Source organism: Podarcis vaucheri (genome assembly GCF_965113315.1).
Source record: "Podarcis vaucheri genome assembly, chromosome: 1".
In the NCBI taxonomy this organism is placed as follows: Eukaryota; Metazoa; Chordata; class Lepidosauria; order Squamata; family Lacertidae; genus Podarcis; species Podarcis vaucheri.
In genome coordinates this window covers 22,673,602-22,692,705 of record NC_138759.1, presented here as the reverse complement: position 1 = coordinate 22,692,705, position 19,104 = coordinate 22,673,602, and the positions used below count along the sequence as shown (strand labels likewise).

At 44.8% G+C, this 19,104-nt stretch overlaps 1 protein-coding gene across 4 annotated transcripts; it reads left to right on the top strand.

Annotated features, from left to right (window-relative positions):
* The first annotated feature begins 1,540 nt into the window (after window positions 1-1,540).
* Window positions 1,541-18,038, top strand: CCDC197 (coiled-coil domain containing 197). 4 transcript variants are annotated; one of them, XM_082233815.1, is made up of 10 exons: window positions 4,975-4,999; window positions 5,353-5,431; window positions 7,017-7,062; window positions 7,729-7,905; window positions 9,796-9,953; window positions 12,815-12,897; window positions 13,137-13,309; window positions 14,945-15,055; window positions 15,981-16,097; window positions 17,710-18,038. In XM_082233815.1, exons 1-10 carry the CDS (start codon window positions 4,990-4,992, stop codon window positions 17,950-17,952), a joined length of 1,197 nt encoding a protein of 398 aa, XP_082089941.1. In that variant the 5' UTR covers window positions 4,975-4,989; the 3' UTR covers window positions 17,953-18,038. The 4 variants fall into 4 exon arrangements, with proteins under 4 accessions (XP_082089943.1, XP_082089942.1, XP_082089940.1 ...); XM_082233817.1 differs by lacking the exons at window positions 4,975-4,999; window positions 5,353-5,431 and adding an exon at window positions 1,541-1,666 and having other exon boundaries at window positions 7,022-7,062; XM_082233816.1 differs by lacking the exon at window positions 5,353-5,431 and having other exon boundaries at window positions 4,864-5,097.
* Window positions 18,039-19,104: the final 1,066 nt, after the last annotated feature.

The following is a 19,104-nucleotide window of genomic DNA, read 5'->3' as shown; positions in this document are numbered from 1 at the left end:
ACATTGCCAAAGATCGAACTCTACAGTGCCATCTTGTGTCACAATGTTATTTATGCATTTATGCTTCTTTTTCTTTTTTACTAATGTAGCTGAGTCCCTGGACACTATACTTTTGCTGATGCAGCCTAGAATAGCATTAGCTTTTTTCGTTGCTGCATCACACTGTGGACTCATGTTAAGCTTCTGGTCCACCAAGACCCCTAGATCCTTTTCACATGTGCTGCTATCATCTATCTATCTATCTATCTATCTATCTATCTATCATCTATCTATTTGAATTTATATACTGCCCTATACCCAGAGGACTATCATCATCCCTAACTAGCAAGACGAATGGTCAGGGATGATGGGAACTGTAGTCCAAAAACAAATGGCGACACAAATATTGGAAAACACTGTTCTAAATGAACAAACAAATACTATGCCTTGTTTCATGCTATACTTGTGAGCAGGCAGACAAAAAATATCTTCATCCAAAGCGATTTAGCAAAGAGGCTGCTGCAGTGTTATGTACTGAGCTGAATAGGATCCAAAATGCAGCAGTCTGATTGGTCCTAGAACAATAGGATCCAAAATGCAGCAGTATGATTGGTCCTAGAACAATAGGATTCAGAATGCAGCAGTATGATTGGTCCACAGGAGCCACCCAATCCAGCTCCAGGTGGAAGTGAATCCACAACCTGATTGGCCTACAGGAGAATCCTGGAATTAGCCAATCACGTGCAGCCCATTGTGCAAATGCAGTGGTACCTCAGGTTAGGTACTTAATTCGTTCCAGAGGTCTGTTCTTAACCTGAAACTGTTCTTAACCTGAAGCACCACTTTAGCCAATGGGGTCTACCGCTGCCGCTGCACCGCCGGAGCACGATTTCTGTTCTCATCCTGAAGCAAAGTTCTTAACCAGAGGTAATATTTCTTGGTTAGCGGAGTCTGTAACCTGAAGCGTATGTAACCTGAAGCGTACCACTGTAATGTATATAAAGCAGATATTCTGGGGGAACATTCATTCCTCCTCACCACTATGAGCTGAATAAAGTGCATGAAATCCACTCTCGACTCCGAGTATATTTCATGCAGTGTTTGCGCTGTTCTGTTTACAGCTGTGCTGGGGAGAGGGGGGAAGGGGGGGGAGAGAGAGATCACTCCCCAGGGAAACACAAGGACAGTTCTCCCTGGGCACTTGAGGCCTTGATCCGCACTGTGTGCTGGGGTTGCCAGGGGGACACTGGAAGCAGCAGCAGGCGGAAAGGTAACTGAAGTAGCAACCCAGAAAGCTCACCTGCCACGCTGAGCCCTGCGCTTCCAGCTTTGCAATTAGATCTGGGTTTGCTGCTCACACACGTCTGTCTCTGTCGATGCAGCGAAAGCAGCACCGTCGGACTCATTTGGTCGTGCCGAGATAAGCTTTAGACAAACAGAGGCAAACTGGGCACTTCTTTCTCCTCTTGACCAATTTCCCAGGGGGTGAAACTGCTGCGCATGACAGTACACAGGATTCCTGCAGAAAAGTGGAGGGGGAAGCATTTCCACAACCCCCCTCCCTTCCTTCCTACCTAAAGAAACATGACTTTTCTGATGATAAGGGACCATGATCCCAAATACTTTCTGCAGGTGGAAAACGGACCAGGAAATGTTTTCGTGACCCAGCTAGGAGAACACAGGTAAGGTGGCCCTTGATGTGTGTGATGCATTCCTTAAAACGGGTGTGGGGGAACTTTTATTCAGTTTGAGGGCCGCACTGTCAGCTGGGAAACCATCTGGGGCCACATGCCAAGCTGAGTGGGGTCAGGGGATGCTGCTCTCACCTCCTTGTAGAGTGGGTTACATTCTAGCCATGGAAAAGATAGGTGTACCTACAGGCATGCTACTGATTTGTATACATGTTAGATGGGCATAGCTATTTCCTGGCAGGCTGGTCGCATTTTCATTCTTATTATTTAATTAGCACATTTATGCCCATCCCTTTCCTTCAAGGAGCTCAAGGTGAAGCAAACACTTATCTCCCTCTCGATTTATTCCTCACAACAACCCTGGGAGGGAGGTCAGGCTTGAGAGACAAAGGCTGGCTCAAAGCCACGCAGTAGGCCTCAAGGCTGAGGGAGGATTGTTGTTTTTTCATGATAATGTTATTAAAGTTTCACAAATAATAAAAAGTTTCAAAATTTAAACATAAGAAAAACTACAAAAATGAAAAAAATACAAAAACAAAACACATAAAAAATACACAATAGAAAACAGTTAACAAAAGAAGGGAAGAAAAAAAGAAAAAAAAAGAAGAACCAAAAAGCAAAACAGAAAATAGATTAGTATTTTCATATCTTATAGTTCCTTCACTAGTTTCTTGACCTCCTCACACCTCCCATTTTGTATTCCAGTTCAGATATTAAATTCAGCAAATCCTTACCCTCTAGCATTTATCCTCACTCAAGATATTAACCTATTATAAATATCAGTTTTCCAGATGTCAATCCCTATTTACATTTTCTTAGAAATCTTTTTACCAATACCACTTATTTTCCATCATTCCTTAATTTTACAGTGCTTCTGCAAGTAGTCTTTAAATTTCTTCCAGTCTTCCTCCACCGACTCTTCTCCCTGGTCACAAATTCTGCCAGTCATTTCTGCCAATCAAGGCTGAGTGAGGATTTGAACCCTGGTCTCCCAAGACCCTAGCCACTACTCCACACTCACTGTCTGCCATCATTGGGACTGCTTGCTCAAGGAAATTAGCGTTTCCAGGTTACACACCAAAGGCTTCCAACAGGATACAGAAAAACCTAACAAACCCATTCTCATTCCGATCAAATCACTTGGTGGTACGGCTCAAGTGGGTCTCATCAAACTGCACGGCTGGCGCCAGGGATGATGTCACTGCTGCCTCTTTCCGCAGCGTTAAAATGCCAGACCAACAGTAACATGGCATATAGAACAGTTCCCACAGTCAACCCTGCATTTGGTGTTTGTGCTGCATGGGGCAAAGAAGATTTCATGCTGTAGAAACACACCATGGAATTTGTTTAATCTGCTGACATCATTTAAGATCTCTCCACATTTACTCGTGAGAAAACAAAGCGAGAACTTTGCAGAGAGAAGCAAAACACGTGGGCCCTGAATTTGTGGTGATCGTAGGGAGGTCTGACTAACCCCCATGCATCCTCATAAACTTAGATGCTCAGCAGGCAGAGACAGCTTTGAAAAGGCCTGGGTGGATTTGAAGAATTATTTGCACCTTCTACATGTGGGTGTCTCTTTAGCTGTCTGCAATATGTCATTGGTCTGCCAGATAATGCTTTACAGTAGACTTGACAGCCCTGGAGATTCTTTCTCCAGGACTTCAGCTGTAAATGTTACCTGAACATGTGAATGGTGAGAATGTGGGGAGGGGCAGGGCATTCAGGCTAGCCTCGCCCCCAGTGTCATCATGCCCGCTCCCCACTCAGTCCCCAACACAATATGGGGAAGGTCATCAGGGTTTTTTGACTGAGGGCTTCTTCACACTTCCTGCTGCTTTCCACCAGGGAAAACCACTCTTTAGTGCTCAATTGGAGGAAACAGCGATTCAGGTTTCACCCAGATTGCCATTTGTTCCGATCTATCGCTAAAGAATGGGTTTTCCCTTGGAAAACAATGGGGAAACCGCTCAGATCCATGCCTAGAATAAGTGTGGGTCAAGCGGAAACAAGGACGAGCCCTGAGTTTCAGTAGACTCCTGGTGTCATTCTGAACTCGAAACTTTCCTTTGGGAAAATAAAGCATTGAAAAAAGTTCAGTTCTGCGAGGATGCCAGCCAGAGTAGATCACCGGTAAACAAGCCCTGAGATGCTGGGAGAGGGGCCAGCCTCTCCCGAGGGGGCTAGTTTTCCAACAAAAGTTACTGCCTCAAATTACTGCTGGGTGGTTGAGCAGGGAAGAGAGTTCTTCTTACTCCCCACAATATGTAGGAGAATTATTGAAGGTATCATATCATCTGATCCAGACTGAGGATTAACAACTTGTGTTGAAGAGCTGCCCTGGCTGATTTTTTTCCACTTTCTGCTCCAGCACAAGAGCAGGCAAACATCTGGTATTTCCTGATCAGGTGGCAACCCGACTTGTTGGTATAGAAAATGATCCCTTGCAAAGCACAGCTGCAGGATTAGAGTATGTGTAATTGCAACTTGGATTTGCATTCCACATTTGGTTGCTCACCCTAGGACCTTGATTTGCCATGGGCTTCTTTTCTAGCCATTTAATCTGATTCATTCAGGTATGCTTGCAGCAATTGCCTGCAAAGATGGTCAGGAGGACTCTATGTAGAAAAGGCTTTCCCAACTCTAACTCCCATCAGCCCCAGCCAGCATGGCCAGTGATCAAGAATGAGGGAACAGGGATCTCAGGATTCTTTGGGGGAAGCCATGAGTGATATAATATTGCTTTAAATTTATGATGTGGATGTGGTCTTAGGCCCCAACTCCACAATATACATTTAAAGCAACATCACACCACTGTGTGGTTTAACAGTTAATCCCTCTTCTCAATCCTTCTGGGAATTGTAGCTCTCTTAAAGGAACAGGTGTCTCCAACTAACCCTCAGCACTCTTAACAAACTGCAGTTGCCAGGTTACTTTGGGAGACCATGGCTGTAGCATTATGCTGCTTTAAAACTATAGTGCAGATGTGGTCCTTATTTGGATACAACCCAAAGCAGGTTTTCCCCCCTTAGAACTATGTAAATTAATGTATTTCAATAAATTCATTAATTGGTTAATTAAAACATATATTAAATCAGCTGACTCTTAGAAAACTGCATGTGTGAACACAGCCTGAGTTCTCATTGGGTGACAAATCTAGTAATATGTGATCAAACCCTAATTTCCTCCCTTTGTCCTGTCATCAGTCCTGGTTCCTCGACAGCTGTGTTGAACACCTCTCACTGCAGTATGTGCCAACCCAGATTTCTTGGACAACAACTCCCATCAGTGGACGGGAATTGCAGTTCAATACATCTGGATGGCAGCAGGTTGGCAAAGACTGCTCTCATGATAGCAGTTGAGTGATAGGACCATGGAACGAATTCAGCAGGTGGCACTACAGCTGCTTTGTCTCCTCCTGAATGGGGTAATGTAAAGGTCCCACCTGGATCTCTTGAGTTGTCACCTTTCAACCCCATGTCGCTAGCGGTACTATTTGGGAAGGAACCGCTGCCAAACTACTCCCCTTGAGTGTTGCTTCCTTGTGTTGAAAGGGGGAGATGTCTCCTGTAAACTTAGTATGTTATGGGATTTACCCTGTATAGGGTAGGTGCTCAAGGATGAAGCAAGATGCCATAGAGCTGCCATTGTGATGCTTCCGGCTATCTCCCCTAACTCCTAGATACTGCTGTTGTCACTGCTGTCAGTCTCCAAAAGTTCAGCATAGATTTATATCCTGGAGTTTTAAGGAGAATGGACAGGTGGGTGACTCGCAGCCTGGGGGCTTCATGTGGCCCCATTGCCATTTTATGCAGCCCCCAAAACCTGCCACTATCCATTTCTTTCCGTAGGGATCCTACATTCCATTTATTTTATCACTATTGCCTCTGGCTTTGCCTCCCTCCATCTTTCTATATAGTTTCTCAATAATTGGAGAAGGCGGGGTTCCATTTAAAAAAAAAAAATCCACCCCCCATTTGAGAAAAAAAACCTGCTGTTTGTAAGACTCCTGTTCAAAGGACTCCACAGCTTCTATGTTGAAATCTATGGGGCGATCAGGTTCAAGAAGGGTATACAAAAGAACTCATTACGTGGTTGTTGGCAGTAGCTAGGACATTTATCGTACAAAAATGGAAGACATTGCAAGAATTGCAAATTTCCCCATGTGTGGAACATTGTGATGGGGGGGGGGGCGGGATAGGGCATAATTTAAATGTTGGAAGCTCCAGAAGATTGCCAGGCCATGTGGTGGTATTTCATTTCTTACAGTGCTGCAAATAGCCTCTGGGACTATATGGCTTTGCCTATGCGTGAAATATGGCTTTCTGAAGGATTTGTGAATGTTTTGTATATCATTATGTCTCTCCATTTTGATTTTGTATAGACTGGGGAGAATTTGTACATAGTCCTTGCCCTCCCTACTTGGGTTATATCTCATGGTGTGTATATACAACAGATAATAATAAAATTGTTATGCTTCCATCATGGAAGTATGTGTGCGCATGTCTGAATGTGCAGCACACAAAATTTAGAGAGGAATTACATTTACTTGCTTTCTAAAATGGTAGTTGTTTGGTCTGCTTTACATAAAAAGAAAAGAAAAGAAATCCTCTGTACAGTGGTACCTCAGGTTAAGTACTTAATTCATTCCGGAGGTCTGTTCTTAACCTGAAACTGTTCTTAACCTGAAGCACCACTTTAGCTAATGGGGCCTCCTGCTGCTGCCGCTGCACGATTTCTGTTCTCATCCTGAAGCAAAGTTCTTAACAAAGCACTATTTCTGGGTTAGCGGAGTCTGTAACCTGAAGCGTATGTAACCCGAGGTACCACTGTATACTTATTTCAGAGTAACCCCACAAAACCTAGTGGGGGTTACTTCTAAATAGACCTTCATATCATAGGGGCACAGGGCATGGAGGGAGCCTGCTGCATCCAGGATCAGCAGCAACATTGGGTGCCACAATGCAGCCAAGGAGAGGGGCGGCAATGTTGCTGCCAACTCTCCTCTCTCTGCCCCAGGAGTGGAGCTGCAGTTGGCAGTGTTGGTCCCCCATGCAAAAATGCTGCCTGCACAGCTCTTTCATAGCTCCAATTAGGGGACCTGTGGCGGGGGTCCCTCCAAAAAAATGTGCCATGCTACCCCAACCACCCATGCTATGCCACTGCCTGTAATATGCCATTGATCACCCAGACCTTGAGAATCAAGATGGTGCCTCTTTTCATCTTCATCTACATAAGCTCACCCAAAGTGTGACAGAACATTGGGAGCTGCCTTTCATACATGGAGAATAATTTCTAGGTAATAAGGGTCTATGACAACAATTTACCTTTTTTATATATATATAGGAAAGAAGAGGATGAAGATGTGCCTCAGATTCCTGTCATGCGAGAGGTCAGCTGCCTTTGTCATTCTCTTTCTCAGACAAGAGGGCCGGGTTAAATATAGGACAGGGCTTCTGTTTCTTTATTAGGCTGTGCCAAAAGCAGAGCTTTGGCAGAAGTCGAGCAATTCTCCGATAATAACCGTGCCAGGGGGAATGAACTGGTATCCAGGGAAGATAATATTCTTCTAACTGTTAAAGCCCTACTTGGGAGTTTGCCTTCTGTGCTAATTCAACACGCAAAAGGGGAGAGCAGGAATGAACATGTCAGCTCTGTCCTCTTGTCAGCATGTGCAGCGGAGAGCTTGCTTGACTCATGCAGGCTGAGGCTCCCTGCATATGGGGAGCCTTGGCCCTCCAGATGGCACTGAACTACAACTCCCATCATTCCCTGACCCTGTAGACCTGAAGGAGCGTCTACACCCCCCATTGTTCAGCCTGGACACTGAGGTACAGCTCTGAGGGCATTCTGGTAATTCCCTCATTGCAAGAGTACCCCTAAATATTTTTAAAGAAAAAAAGTAGTGTGTGGGGTGTGTGTGTGTTTGTGTACACACACACACACACACACACACACACACACACACACGGACTAGATAACCTTTGGGGGCCCTTTCAACCCTCCTTCCATCTCTCTCTCTCTCTGTATATTTGTAAAAACCAGTTTTGTTTTCTAGAGCACCAGTGACATTTTGCAGCATCGCAGAAAAGCACTGCAAACATTCCGGCTTCGGAAGAAAGAAATTGAAAATAAGCAAGCTTCTGCAGAACTGACTGCAAAGAAACAAGAGTTCAAAGAGAGGATGGAAGTGCTGGCCCAACGGAGAGAGGCACTTGAACAAAAAGATCAGGATGTAAGCATCACTCTGCATCTACAAGGAGGGCACTTGGAGTTGGGGTCTAGGCTGGATCTGCATTGATCTGTTAAACGTTATTAACAGAAAAGAAACATTAAATCAATATACATTAAATAATTATACAATATCCAAAAGGGGGGAAAAGAAAAAGCACAAACAAAATGAAATAAACCCACTACCCTGTTTAACTTCCCTCCACCACTACTCGTCTTCTCTAGAATCAATTTTACCCTTATCATTGCATTCCGATTGTTTTTATTTTCTCTATATACATACATACATCATTGATAATTTATTGTTGATGCATTTACATTCTTAACCTAAGGATATTAGCATGTCTTTTTTAGAGCAATATTTTGTCATATAATCATCAAAGCATTGCCATTCATTTTTTAGTTTTTGATTTGACTGCTGTCGTATGGATGCTGTTAATTTAGCCAATTTTAAATATTCATTTAATTTGAGAATCCATTCCTCCTTGGTAGGTAGTTCTTTAGCTTTCCATTTAGATGCTATTACTATCCTAGCTGTGGTGGTCGCATATAAGAAAATTCTTTTTCCCAATTTCAGTATTTCTTTTCCTAAAAGGACCAGTAGGTAAGCCTCTGGGTTTTTTGTTAATGGGATTTTAAGCATTTTTTTCAACTCCTCGTGTATTTCTCCCCAGAAGTACTTAATCGGGGTGCAACTCCACCACATATCAGGCACTGCCATTCTCACACAGTTGTAATGATGCAAAGCCGGAAGTGGAGGCCAGTCAGGTGTGCTAGCGACAGTGGTACCTCAGGTTACATACGCTTCAGGTTACATATGCTGCAAGTTACAGACTCCGCTAACCCAGAAATAGTGCTTCAGGTTAAGAACTTTGCTTCAGAATGAGATCAGAAACCGTGCTCCAGCGGCACGGCAGCAGCAGGAGGCCCCATTAGCTAAAGTGGTGCTTCAGGTTAAGAACAGTTTCAGATTAAGAACAGACCTCCAGAACAAATTAAGTACTTAACCCGAGGTACCACTGTATAAGGGGCCGAGATGTCTTCAACCCCCTCTGTATTTGTTGGAAGGAGACCAGGCCCCCTCAATGTTGAGGGGGCAGAGGAGGCCGAGTGCGGATCTAAGCATGGCTCAGTGCTCAGCCCAGTGGCGTAGCGTGGGGGGTGCAGGGGGGCCGTCCGCACCGGGCGCAACATCTGGGGGGGGCGCTCGCACTCACAGCTCCACGGGTTAGGGGGCGCAAATTACTTGCCTTGCCCCGGGTGCTGACAACCCACGCTACGCCACTGGCTCAGCCTCCTCCAGACAATTGGAAAAATGAGAAAGTGAAAGAAACTGGAAATGACATTCACTCATACTCAATTGTAGCTCCAGAGCACTGTGCAGGCAGGCAGCCTAATCACAAGAGGGCAGAATAGCAGAGGCTGTAGATGGGATTTGAGATGGAACGCTAGCATTTAGTTTGGTAGGTCCCCAATTCAGCTGCTGGTATCTATGTTTAAAAGCTTCAAATGTCAGATGATGAGCAAGACCTGCCTGAGACCCTGAAGAGTCTCCATCTAGTTGCAATATGCAATACTGGGCAAGATAAACCAGCAGCCTGGTGAGGTATAAGACAAAAGTGCTTGGACCCATACCTAAAAAGTGTGGAACAAGAGGAAAACCACTTGGGCCCATGCTTCCTAGGAACCCTTAGTTGCTGTGAACTTAGTCCCAGGTAAGTGTGTAAATGACTGCAGCTTAATCAGTCTTCTCTCCATTTTTTGTTAGTGTCCAGGATGAATTCATTCTCATTTTCTCTGAAACAAATGACTTCCCCTTCATGGGCTCCCACCTTTGAATACTGAGCAAAACTATGCAAAACTGATTAAGCCTTCTTTCTCCTTCTTGGTTCAGAGGAAGAATCGAATTCTTGAATTTGACGCATATATTAAAGAGTGTCATCAGAAGAAGGAGCGTGTCATTCAGCTGTACCACCAGGAACACGCGCTGAAAGCCCTCAAGAAGCGTGAGGTATTCAAACTGAAAAAAGAGCTTAAGAAACTCCAAGTTAGGTATGTGACTGATGCTTTTAAGACAGATTTGAGACTGAGCCACGGGTATCTGGGCAGGGGTGCAGTGAGGCAATCTTAGACACCAGACTTCTGGAGGCCCCATCGTTAGATGCCAGTGTGTATTACTTCACTTACTTCAAAATGTCGTAAGCCAGCTTTGCTGTATTTGGGGACTCTCCTGCTGGGGACATTCCTCTGAGTGGGGCCCTGGACTTCAGTCCCAAAGTCTTCTCCTGATAACACTACTGCACATTATTCTCCAGCCGGCAAGCATGGCTAGCTTTCCTGATCTGAAGGTCCTGTGCCCTGGCAGAATAGAATCATCATCAAAGTTATATTTCTTAAGAATGGGGGCTTGCTAAGAGGGCCATAGCTTAAATGGGGAAGGCTGTAGTTCAGTGGGAGAGCATCTGCTTTCTGTGTTCCTAAATTTAATCTTTTACATATTTACGTAGAGCAAATGTTTAATTATCTAAGAGTACGAATCCCCGCGATGGGGTGAGCTCCCGTTGCTCTGTCCCTGCTCCTGCCAACCTAGCAGTTCGAAAGCACGTCAAAGTGCAAGTAGATAAATAAGTACCGCTCTGGCGGGAAGGTAAACGGCGTTTCCGTGTGTTGCTCTGGTTCGCCAGAAGTGGCTTAGTCATGCTGGCCACATGACCCAGAAGCCGTACGCCGGCTCCCTCGGCCAATAAAGCGAGATGAGTGCCGCAACCCCAGAGTCGGTCATGACTGGACCTAATGGTCAGGGGTCCCTTTACCCTTTACCTTTACAGTACTCAGCCAGAGGGATGCGGGTAGCACTGTGGGTTAAACCACAGAGCCTAGGGCTTGCCGATCAGAAGGTCAGCGGTTCAAATCCCTGCAATGGGGTGAGCTCCCGTTGCTCGGTCCCTGCTCCTGCCAACCTGGTAGTTCGAAAGCACGTCAAAGTGCAAGTAGATAAATAGGTACTGCTCCGGCGGGAAGGTAAACGACATTTCCGTGCACTGCTCTGGTTTGCCAGAAGCGGCTTAGTCATGCTGGCCACATGACCCGGAAGCTGTACGCTGGCTCCCTCGGCCAATAAAGCGAGATGAGTGCAGCAACCCCAGAGTCAGCCACAACTGGACCTAATGGTCAGGGGTCCATTTACCTTTACCTTTACAGTACTCAGCCAGCTTTCCCTTTCCCTCCTTAAAAAACACAATAGCGCCCTAGCTGTGGAATATATTTCTCTCTGAGTTCTGCTGGTGCCTAACTCACTTTCAACTTTGGCCCCAGGTTAAGAAGACCCCGACTGCTTTCTTGGGGGTTTATTACAGTATTTTTTGCACCATAACACTCACTTTTTTCCTCCTAGAAAGTATGGGGAAATGTCTGTGCGTGTTATGGAGGGAATGCCTACAGGTGGCATGTCTACGTATTTTCCTCCTCTAAAAACTATGTGCGTGCTATGGTCGGGTGTGTGTTATAGAGCGAAAAATACGGTAATTGTTAACTCTGCTTTGTAATAATACGGGGATCATCCACTCTGTGTTTTAAGATGGTTGTGATTCATTCGTTCATTTTTATCTGCTTGTTTAACTAACAAAAGGGTGGTTCCAAATGTATCTGTGTATCTTGCTCGGAGTACAATTTGATATAGAACTGGTCACAAATATTTTGATAAATGAATGAAACAAAAGCCAAGACCATTTGGGGTCCTCAGGACAACATCTTGATGGTGCTGACCACGTTTTTATCTGTAAGCCACATTGAGCCCCTGTCAGGGGGGAAAGGCGGCATATAAACAAATATATATGCAGTGATCATTATCACCAACTTGAGCCATTGAAGGCTGGTCCATTAGAGCAAAGGGGCAGTATTCCACCAACTTCACTGTGCCCCCAGCCAGCCCCCACCTGCCTGCCTTTTTAGTTACATCCACTCCAAAGGCAGACACTCAGTCTCAGTGTTGCCTCAGCAGAACTCCTTAGGGAGAAGGATGAGAACATAACTAGAGTTAGTTGACTCTGCTCATCATTGGCTCTGGCTTTATCTATTGTGGACCTCTCAACAAGTAATAGTGCCACTGTATTCTGCTCTGGTCAGACCTCACCTGGAGTACTGTGTCCAGTTCTGGGCACCACAGTTCAAGAAGGACACTGACAAACTGGAACGTGTCCAGAGGAGGGCAACCAAAATGGTCAAAGGCCTGGAAACGATGCCTTATGAGGAACGGCTAAGGGAGCTGGGCATGTTTAGCCTGGAGAAGAGAAGGTTAAGGGGTGATATGATAGCCATGTTCAAATATATAAAAGGATGTCATATAGAGGAGGGAGAAAGGTTGTTTTCTGCTGCTCCAGAGAAGCGGACACGGAGCAATGGATCCAAACTACAAGAAAGAAGATTCCACCTAAACATTAGGAAGAACTTCCTGACAGTAAGAGCTGTTCGACAGTGGAATTTGCTGCCAAGGAGTGTGATGGAGTCTCCTTCTTTGGAGGTCTTTAAGCAGAGGCTTGACAACCATATGTCAGGAGTGCTCTGATGGTGTTTCCTGCTTGGCAGGGGGTTGGACTCGATGGCCCTTGTGGTCTCTTCCAACTCTATGATTCTCTGCTCTCCTCCCTACCAGTCCCAATGGGCACCAGCCAGCCAACACTGGGCTGAGCTGGTCTATCACTCAAACGCACAGCTGCCAGGAACTGGTGGTGTGACTAAACATGGGCAATCTCTGCAGATGTTTGGCTGCCCATGGCAGTCAAGGTTGAGATGGGGGAGAATTGTCCCTCACATTTCGTAATTGAGTTACAGCAACGATTCCTTTCCAGGAATTTCTAGTCATTTGTTGATAAGACATAAGGCATTCCAAGCACCCCTAATATATATTTCTTCAGGAAAAACCAACTACAGAAGAAGATGGCAAAATACAAAAGCTTCGAAGATTTCCTGAAGAAGGTTACCGCCACATTCACACCAGGTGAGTATAATCATTAAACAGTTACACTTTACTTGGGGGGGGGGACTCTGTACTTGACAAAAAAAGTATTTAGATTTCTTGCCTTTTGACTCATAAAAGGATCCAAAGACATCTTTCATAAACCACTTTTGAAGAGCCATCAAAAATAAAGAGTAGCACAAAAATACCAAAACAATAAAAACATGACCCCGATATGTGTTTTCCATGTATAGCATAACCCTCCCTGTTTTGCATTGCAGGCTTTCTTGGATATCCGGAAGACTCCATGGTTGAAGCCCTCATCAAAAGGCACAAGACACTGTTTGAGGAAAACCAGAGCTTGATGAAGAATTTGTCCATCCAGCAGTGTCACATTGAGGAAACGCAAAAAGAATTGGGGATCTTGCGAGAGGAATACAATACCACGACATTTGTAATGTTCACTGAGCATGTAGTTTTTATGACGCCCAATCCATTCATTCCACAGGTCCGATTGTACTAAGGACCGAGTGTGCTGGTTCTTTTCTGAAACCTCGGAGAAGGTCAATTCTGTCTTCTGAAACCAACAAAGCTTTGAGAAGTATTTGCAGCACGTAGGAAACCCATGCTGTGTAATTCATTAGGATTCTCAACTTGTAGATTCCTTCGGAACAGGGTCCAATTAGTACTATAACTGGTCACACTACAAAGCCTCAGAGAGGATATGTTGCTGCTGCTGCTGTTGTTTTCTTTTTCTGCAGGAAGTGGGTGAATTATCTTTTTGAAAGTCTTTTTGAAAAATATGATTATGTCTTCCCCCTCTTGCCCCATTGTGTGCTGCTAGTGTATTGCTGCTGTTGCTGCTATTGTTTCATTGTGTTCTATTAGTTTGCATCTTCCCTCTCATTGTGTACTACTAGTGTACATCTCCCTTCTCATTGGGCACTATTAATAATATTACTATTAATAATATAACTATTAATAATATTAGTATTAATACTATTGGTATCGAATGGTGTTACAATACTGGCAGGTATTGTCTTCTCTGACTGGCAGTGGCTTTCCAGAATCTCAAGTAGAAGATCTTTCCTATGGCCTGCTACCTGTTCTGTTAAGTGGAGATGCTCCTGGGATTGAACCTGGGACATTCTGCAATCAAAGCATGTACTGCATCACTGAGCTATGCCCCTTCCCCATAAGCCTAAGTGCTGCTGTGGTGGAGGGAAAAAACCATTGTTACAGCACCAGACCCTTTTGTACCACTAGGAACCGCTGCTGTTTTCTGGGCAGCGCCGCTCACTTTTTCTCAGGGAAGCCTGGGAGCCTTGAAATACCCTACCCTGACTTCCCCTGGCTAGTACCTATGATGGCTATGTTCTACTTCCGCTGTTGAAGGAAGTTTGCCTCTGAATACCCATTGCCAGACACTGCAGAAGGGGTGAGTGCTGTTGTGCTCATGTTCAGAGTGCTGGACTAGATGGGTTCTTGACATGCTCCAGCAGGGCTCCTATGTGCCCATCAGGAAATCTCAAAACAGTCAAAACCTCTCCAGATACAATTTCTCTTTCATTCAGCTGCCATGCAGTTCCAAATAGTCTAATGCGACTGTGAAGTGTTTCTGCATATATTTGCATGTGTAGGTGGGTGAAATCACTTGCAAAGCCTCTATTTCCTCTTGCAAGCTTGGTTAATATTTTTATTGTTAATTAGAGTCATACCTTGGGTTGAATGCGCTTCGGATTGAGCGCGTTCGAGTTGCGCTCCGCGGCAACCCAGAAGTAATGGAGTGCGTTACTTCAGGATTTCGCCGCTTGCGCATGCGCAGACGCTCAAAATGACACCACGCATGCATAGAAGCGGCGAAAAGCAATGGGCACGTGTGCAGACATGCCGTCGCTAGTTACGTTTGCTTTTAGATGCAAACAGGACTCCGGAATGGATCCCGTTCGTATCCAGAGGTACCACTGTATTACATTAATGTTTACTGTATGCTGCCCTGAGATCCTTGGGTGAAAGGCAGATTACAAATACCGTAAAATAAATGTACGAACAGCGCATCCCTAAATTCCCATTTGATGGATTTGCCTAGGTGCTGCTCGGCAAAATTTCTGAACTTCAGTCAAAGAAAAGTGCACTACAAGAAAAAAAGAAACACTTGTGTCACCACATTAACAATGAGGAATGTCTCATCGATCAAAAGGTAAGCTTCTCTGAGTCCCCACCCCACCCCAAAGCTCCTGTTTATTGACTGGATGTTGTATACAACTTAGAGATTACAAATGTATATATTACAGGGTTTAGAAATACTGTATTTTTTGCACCATAACACTCACTTTTTTCCTCCTAAAAAGTAAGGGGAAATGTCTGTGCGTGTTATGGAGGAAATGCCTACGGGTGGCATGCCTACGGATTTTCCTCCTCTAAAAACTACGTGCGTGTTATGGTCAGGTGCGTGTTATAGAGCGAAAAATATGGTAATTTATAGAGCTGCCCCTTGGGAGACATAATCTAGGAAGCCAGTGTGGTGTAGTGGTTAGCGTGCGTGTTATAGAGCGTGTTATAGAGCGAAAAATACAGTACTTTTGCTTTTGAGTAAATAAAGTAAAATACAGCTCCCATTAGCCCCAGCTAATGGAAGTTCAACAATATCTGGGCTGGATCTACATTGATCTTCGATACATTATTAAATATAATGGTCTATAACATTTGTTACAGTTTCCCTTTGCCCTCTGCTCTGCAGGGCCCTCTGGTGTCACATTTTAGCAATGGGTTTTTAGCATTATAAACCACAAGTGTAAATCTGCCCCGGGAGGGCTAAAAGTTCCCCATGCCTACCTTAATTTGCAAAAAGCCTGCTTTGAGGATAGTGGAGGGGGCAGGATTGACGACTGAGCTGGGATTTAATTTGCTGCTGTGTCCTATCTGAAATGAGAATTGCAAAGCTGGGATGAAACTGGATTTATATTGATAATGAAGATGATGAACCAGCTCCATCTTCTTTTTTTTAAAAAAAAGTGCTAACCTCACTCTTGATAAGTGTTGTCTTCTTTCACTACTCTCCAAGTATATGTGGATGTATAGTGGTGAGAAGGACAAAGTTCATCCATCTCTTTATGCTCATGTAGAGGCAAGATCTAAGCAGGATGATGTTAGCAATCAACAACATGGCAGAGTTATGCTACATGCCTCATTATGGCCCTTTGGACGACATGACATTGCGGTCCAAGCTAGACATGATCCAGGTAAGTGAAACCAACCCAAGACTGAGTGTAACATTTTATCCATGACTGTTATGAACAGCAATAATCTAAGGGGATAAAGCATGCATTTAGATCAGGGAGTGGAGGAATAATACATAAAGCATTTTTACTCCGCTCTTCAGCCCCACTCTTCCTCTTTGAAGTGAAGGACATGAGGCAGGAGTTGGTAATGCAGGTGAGCTGCGCACAGGTGAGCTGCAAGCAAGCTGCCGGCCAGCTCTGTGGAGGCTCCTTTTATTGACACAATATGCAAACCCAAATTTTGGGCTGTGACCTTTACACATCTTCCAATCCTGAGATCGTGGGGTGGTACAAAGTTATTTTGGCACCTGTTTCCACCGCGTCATTTCCCCCTTGCACAGTGTATGACAAAGGAGACAAATGTCTCAGAGACAAAGGTCACAGACAGGACACCACAGACTACTGAGACCGCAAAAGGTTAGACAGAGGGCAATATGTTCAGACAGCTGTGGCTTTATCTGTGAGGGGGAGTGTGCCCCACACCCCAAGGTCATGCGTGCAGGCAGCTGAGGCTGCCTGCAGGTGGGGAGTGTGCTCCGCACCCAACGATCATTCCTATACTCTTGATTTGACTGACTGCTGCCACTGGGCCTGGACAGACTACAGACTGCATGCACGAGAACAGGCATGTCCAACAGGTCGATTGTGGTCTACCTATCGACCGCAGGACGCTAATGGTAGATCGCGGTCGATTGCATGACCCTTAGCATTTGTCCTCCAAAAGGAACGAAAACTCGCCTCCCCCCCCAAAAAAAAAGCTCAACAACTTCTTTGCCTCCTCGAAAGAAAAGCTCAACAATTTTGCCAGGCAATGACAATGGGTAAATCACAGCCAGTATTTTAATACCGTACTGTGAGTAGATTGCAGTCTTTTGGGAGCTGGACATGCCTGCACTAGAAAATGAGACAGAAAGTGCTCTAAAGGGTAGGGGGGAAAGTCCACACTTTAGAACCAAGGGGTTCCTATCTCCTGGTGTTGAAACAATTCACTGATCATAGCGCTGACTTCATTTGTTTACTAAAAAAACACTGAAAAGCAGGAAAAGACAGGCTTGCCCATTTGTATATTTCACTTCCAAACTTTTAAAATAGGTGTCTGGTTGACTCTCTTTTTTTATGAAAGCTCAGAGTCTGGGTCCCCTTGCAGGCAGGGCGCTGGGGCGATTGCACCACTGATAATCCAGCCTTGTTAGCCATGCAGCAAGATAAGAAGGGAAGCTCAAGAACCTGAGGCTTTGCTCAAGCATGTTGCATGTAGCAGCTCAGGCACATAGTATTTAACCATGGTTTACTGCAGCCTCCTCTAGCCTGGTGTCTTGCAGATGTTTCAGACTGCATCTTGCATCAGCCCCAACCAGCACAGAGCAAGGATGATGGAAGTTGTAAACTGAAACATATGGAGAGCACCAGGATCTGGATAGCTGTTTTAGAGCTATGTGTGAACCATCCCAATGTGTTGTTCAAGATTAATTTTCCATGTGAATTTGTAAGACGCTTTCTCAGTACTTCAGCTTAAGCCACTCTCCTTTTAGAAACTAAGCTTTATTAAGAACCTTTCTCTCTTTTTATTCAGGAGTCCATTTTGAGGAAAAAACAGATCGTAGAGGAAACAAAAGCACTGCAGTCTGAAGAACTGACAAGCTCATCCTCTCATCTTTTGAGGGAAAAGTCATCTTCTACTCTTTCTATGGAGCAACTTAAAAAGCAAATAAGCTTTCCCAGTAAGGACAAGCTGGAAGACAAAGGAGGAAAAGCATTAGGAGACAAATCTCTTTTAAAATCCCATATACAGAATGGGAGACACTGCAGGGACTAGTGGAATATTTATAGTAGATTCTGCACACAAATCAACACAGATGGATGTCAATGCATTACCATAAATGCTTTGATTTGTGGGTGAAAGGGTCTTTCATGCTCATTTTGTGCAAGTATGGGTTGAGTGATCTTGATTCTTTCTGCCTGCTAATTCTATGTATTTTGGTGTTTACGGACTTGCTGGAGGAGTGGAAGCCAATCTCTGAAAGAACCAATGCACAATTTGGAGGTGCTCCTACAGCCATCCATTGTCCTATACAGGCAGGCAATGGCTTTGATTAGCTGGCAAACTGACCATGGCTAGTTCTAGGGAAAACTAATCTTGCCTATAGTGTTCTTTACTCTTGATCAGGGCTACATAACAGCTCCACCTGCCCGCCCCACCATGCCAGTTAAGCACACTTTTTTATTTTTTAAGTGGATAATGTAACCTGTACTTAGCCCTTAATCCCAGCACATATTTTAAAGGAACAGAAACAGGAGTACAATCTGCAAGCTTGTTTTCAGAGCATTCAAACAGTGATGCACACATTTGTTAGATCAATATGTAGTTTAGATTCTGCATTGATACACTTTGGATCAGGGGTCAGCAACCTAAGGCCCATGGGCCAGAGGCAGCCTGCGGAGGACGCCTGACCGGCCCATGAGCCACCCCCGAAATTAGCTGCCCACTTGCGTGCTGCACTAAATCAGTGCAGCGCTGGAAATCGCATCTGCACAGACACAGACAATTGCGGGCGCTCACACTTATGCACAGTCCGGCCCATGGAGGGATCTCCGTGGGACCGATCTGGGCCTGCCCAAACAAGATAAACCTTGCTGACCCCTGCTTTGGATGAAATGCAGTTAAAGGCACAGCCTGCTAAGTGATGCAATGGTTGCATGGGTAGGCAAACTAAGGCCCAGGAGCCAAATCCGGCCCGGTCGCCTTCTAAATCCAGCACTTGGATTTTTACATGAGCGTGTTTTTACATGAGTAGAATGTGTGCTTTTATTTAAAATGCATCTCTGGGTTATTTGTGGGGCATGGGAATTCGTTCAGTTTTTTTTTCCAAAATATAGTCCGGCCCCCCACAAGCTCTGAGGGGCAGTGCTGCTGAAAAGGTTTGCTGACCCCTGAGTTAGAGTGTTGGACTAGGATCTGGGAGAGCAG

Excerpts from the sequence above, each read along its gene's own strand:
- CCDC197 (XM_082233815.1), top strand. Across the intron at positions 13,310-14,944 it reads AATACAATACCACGACATTT|GTGCTGCTCGGCAAAATTTC; the intron begins GTAATGTTCACT and ends GGATTTGCCTAG. Across the intron at positions 15,056-15,980 it reads AATGTCTCATCGATCAAAAG|AGGCAAGATCTAAGCAGGAT; the intron begins GTAAGCTTCTCT and ends ATGCTCATGTAG.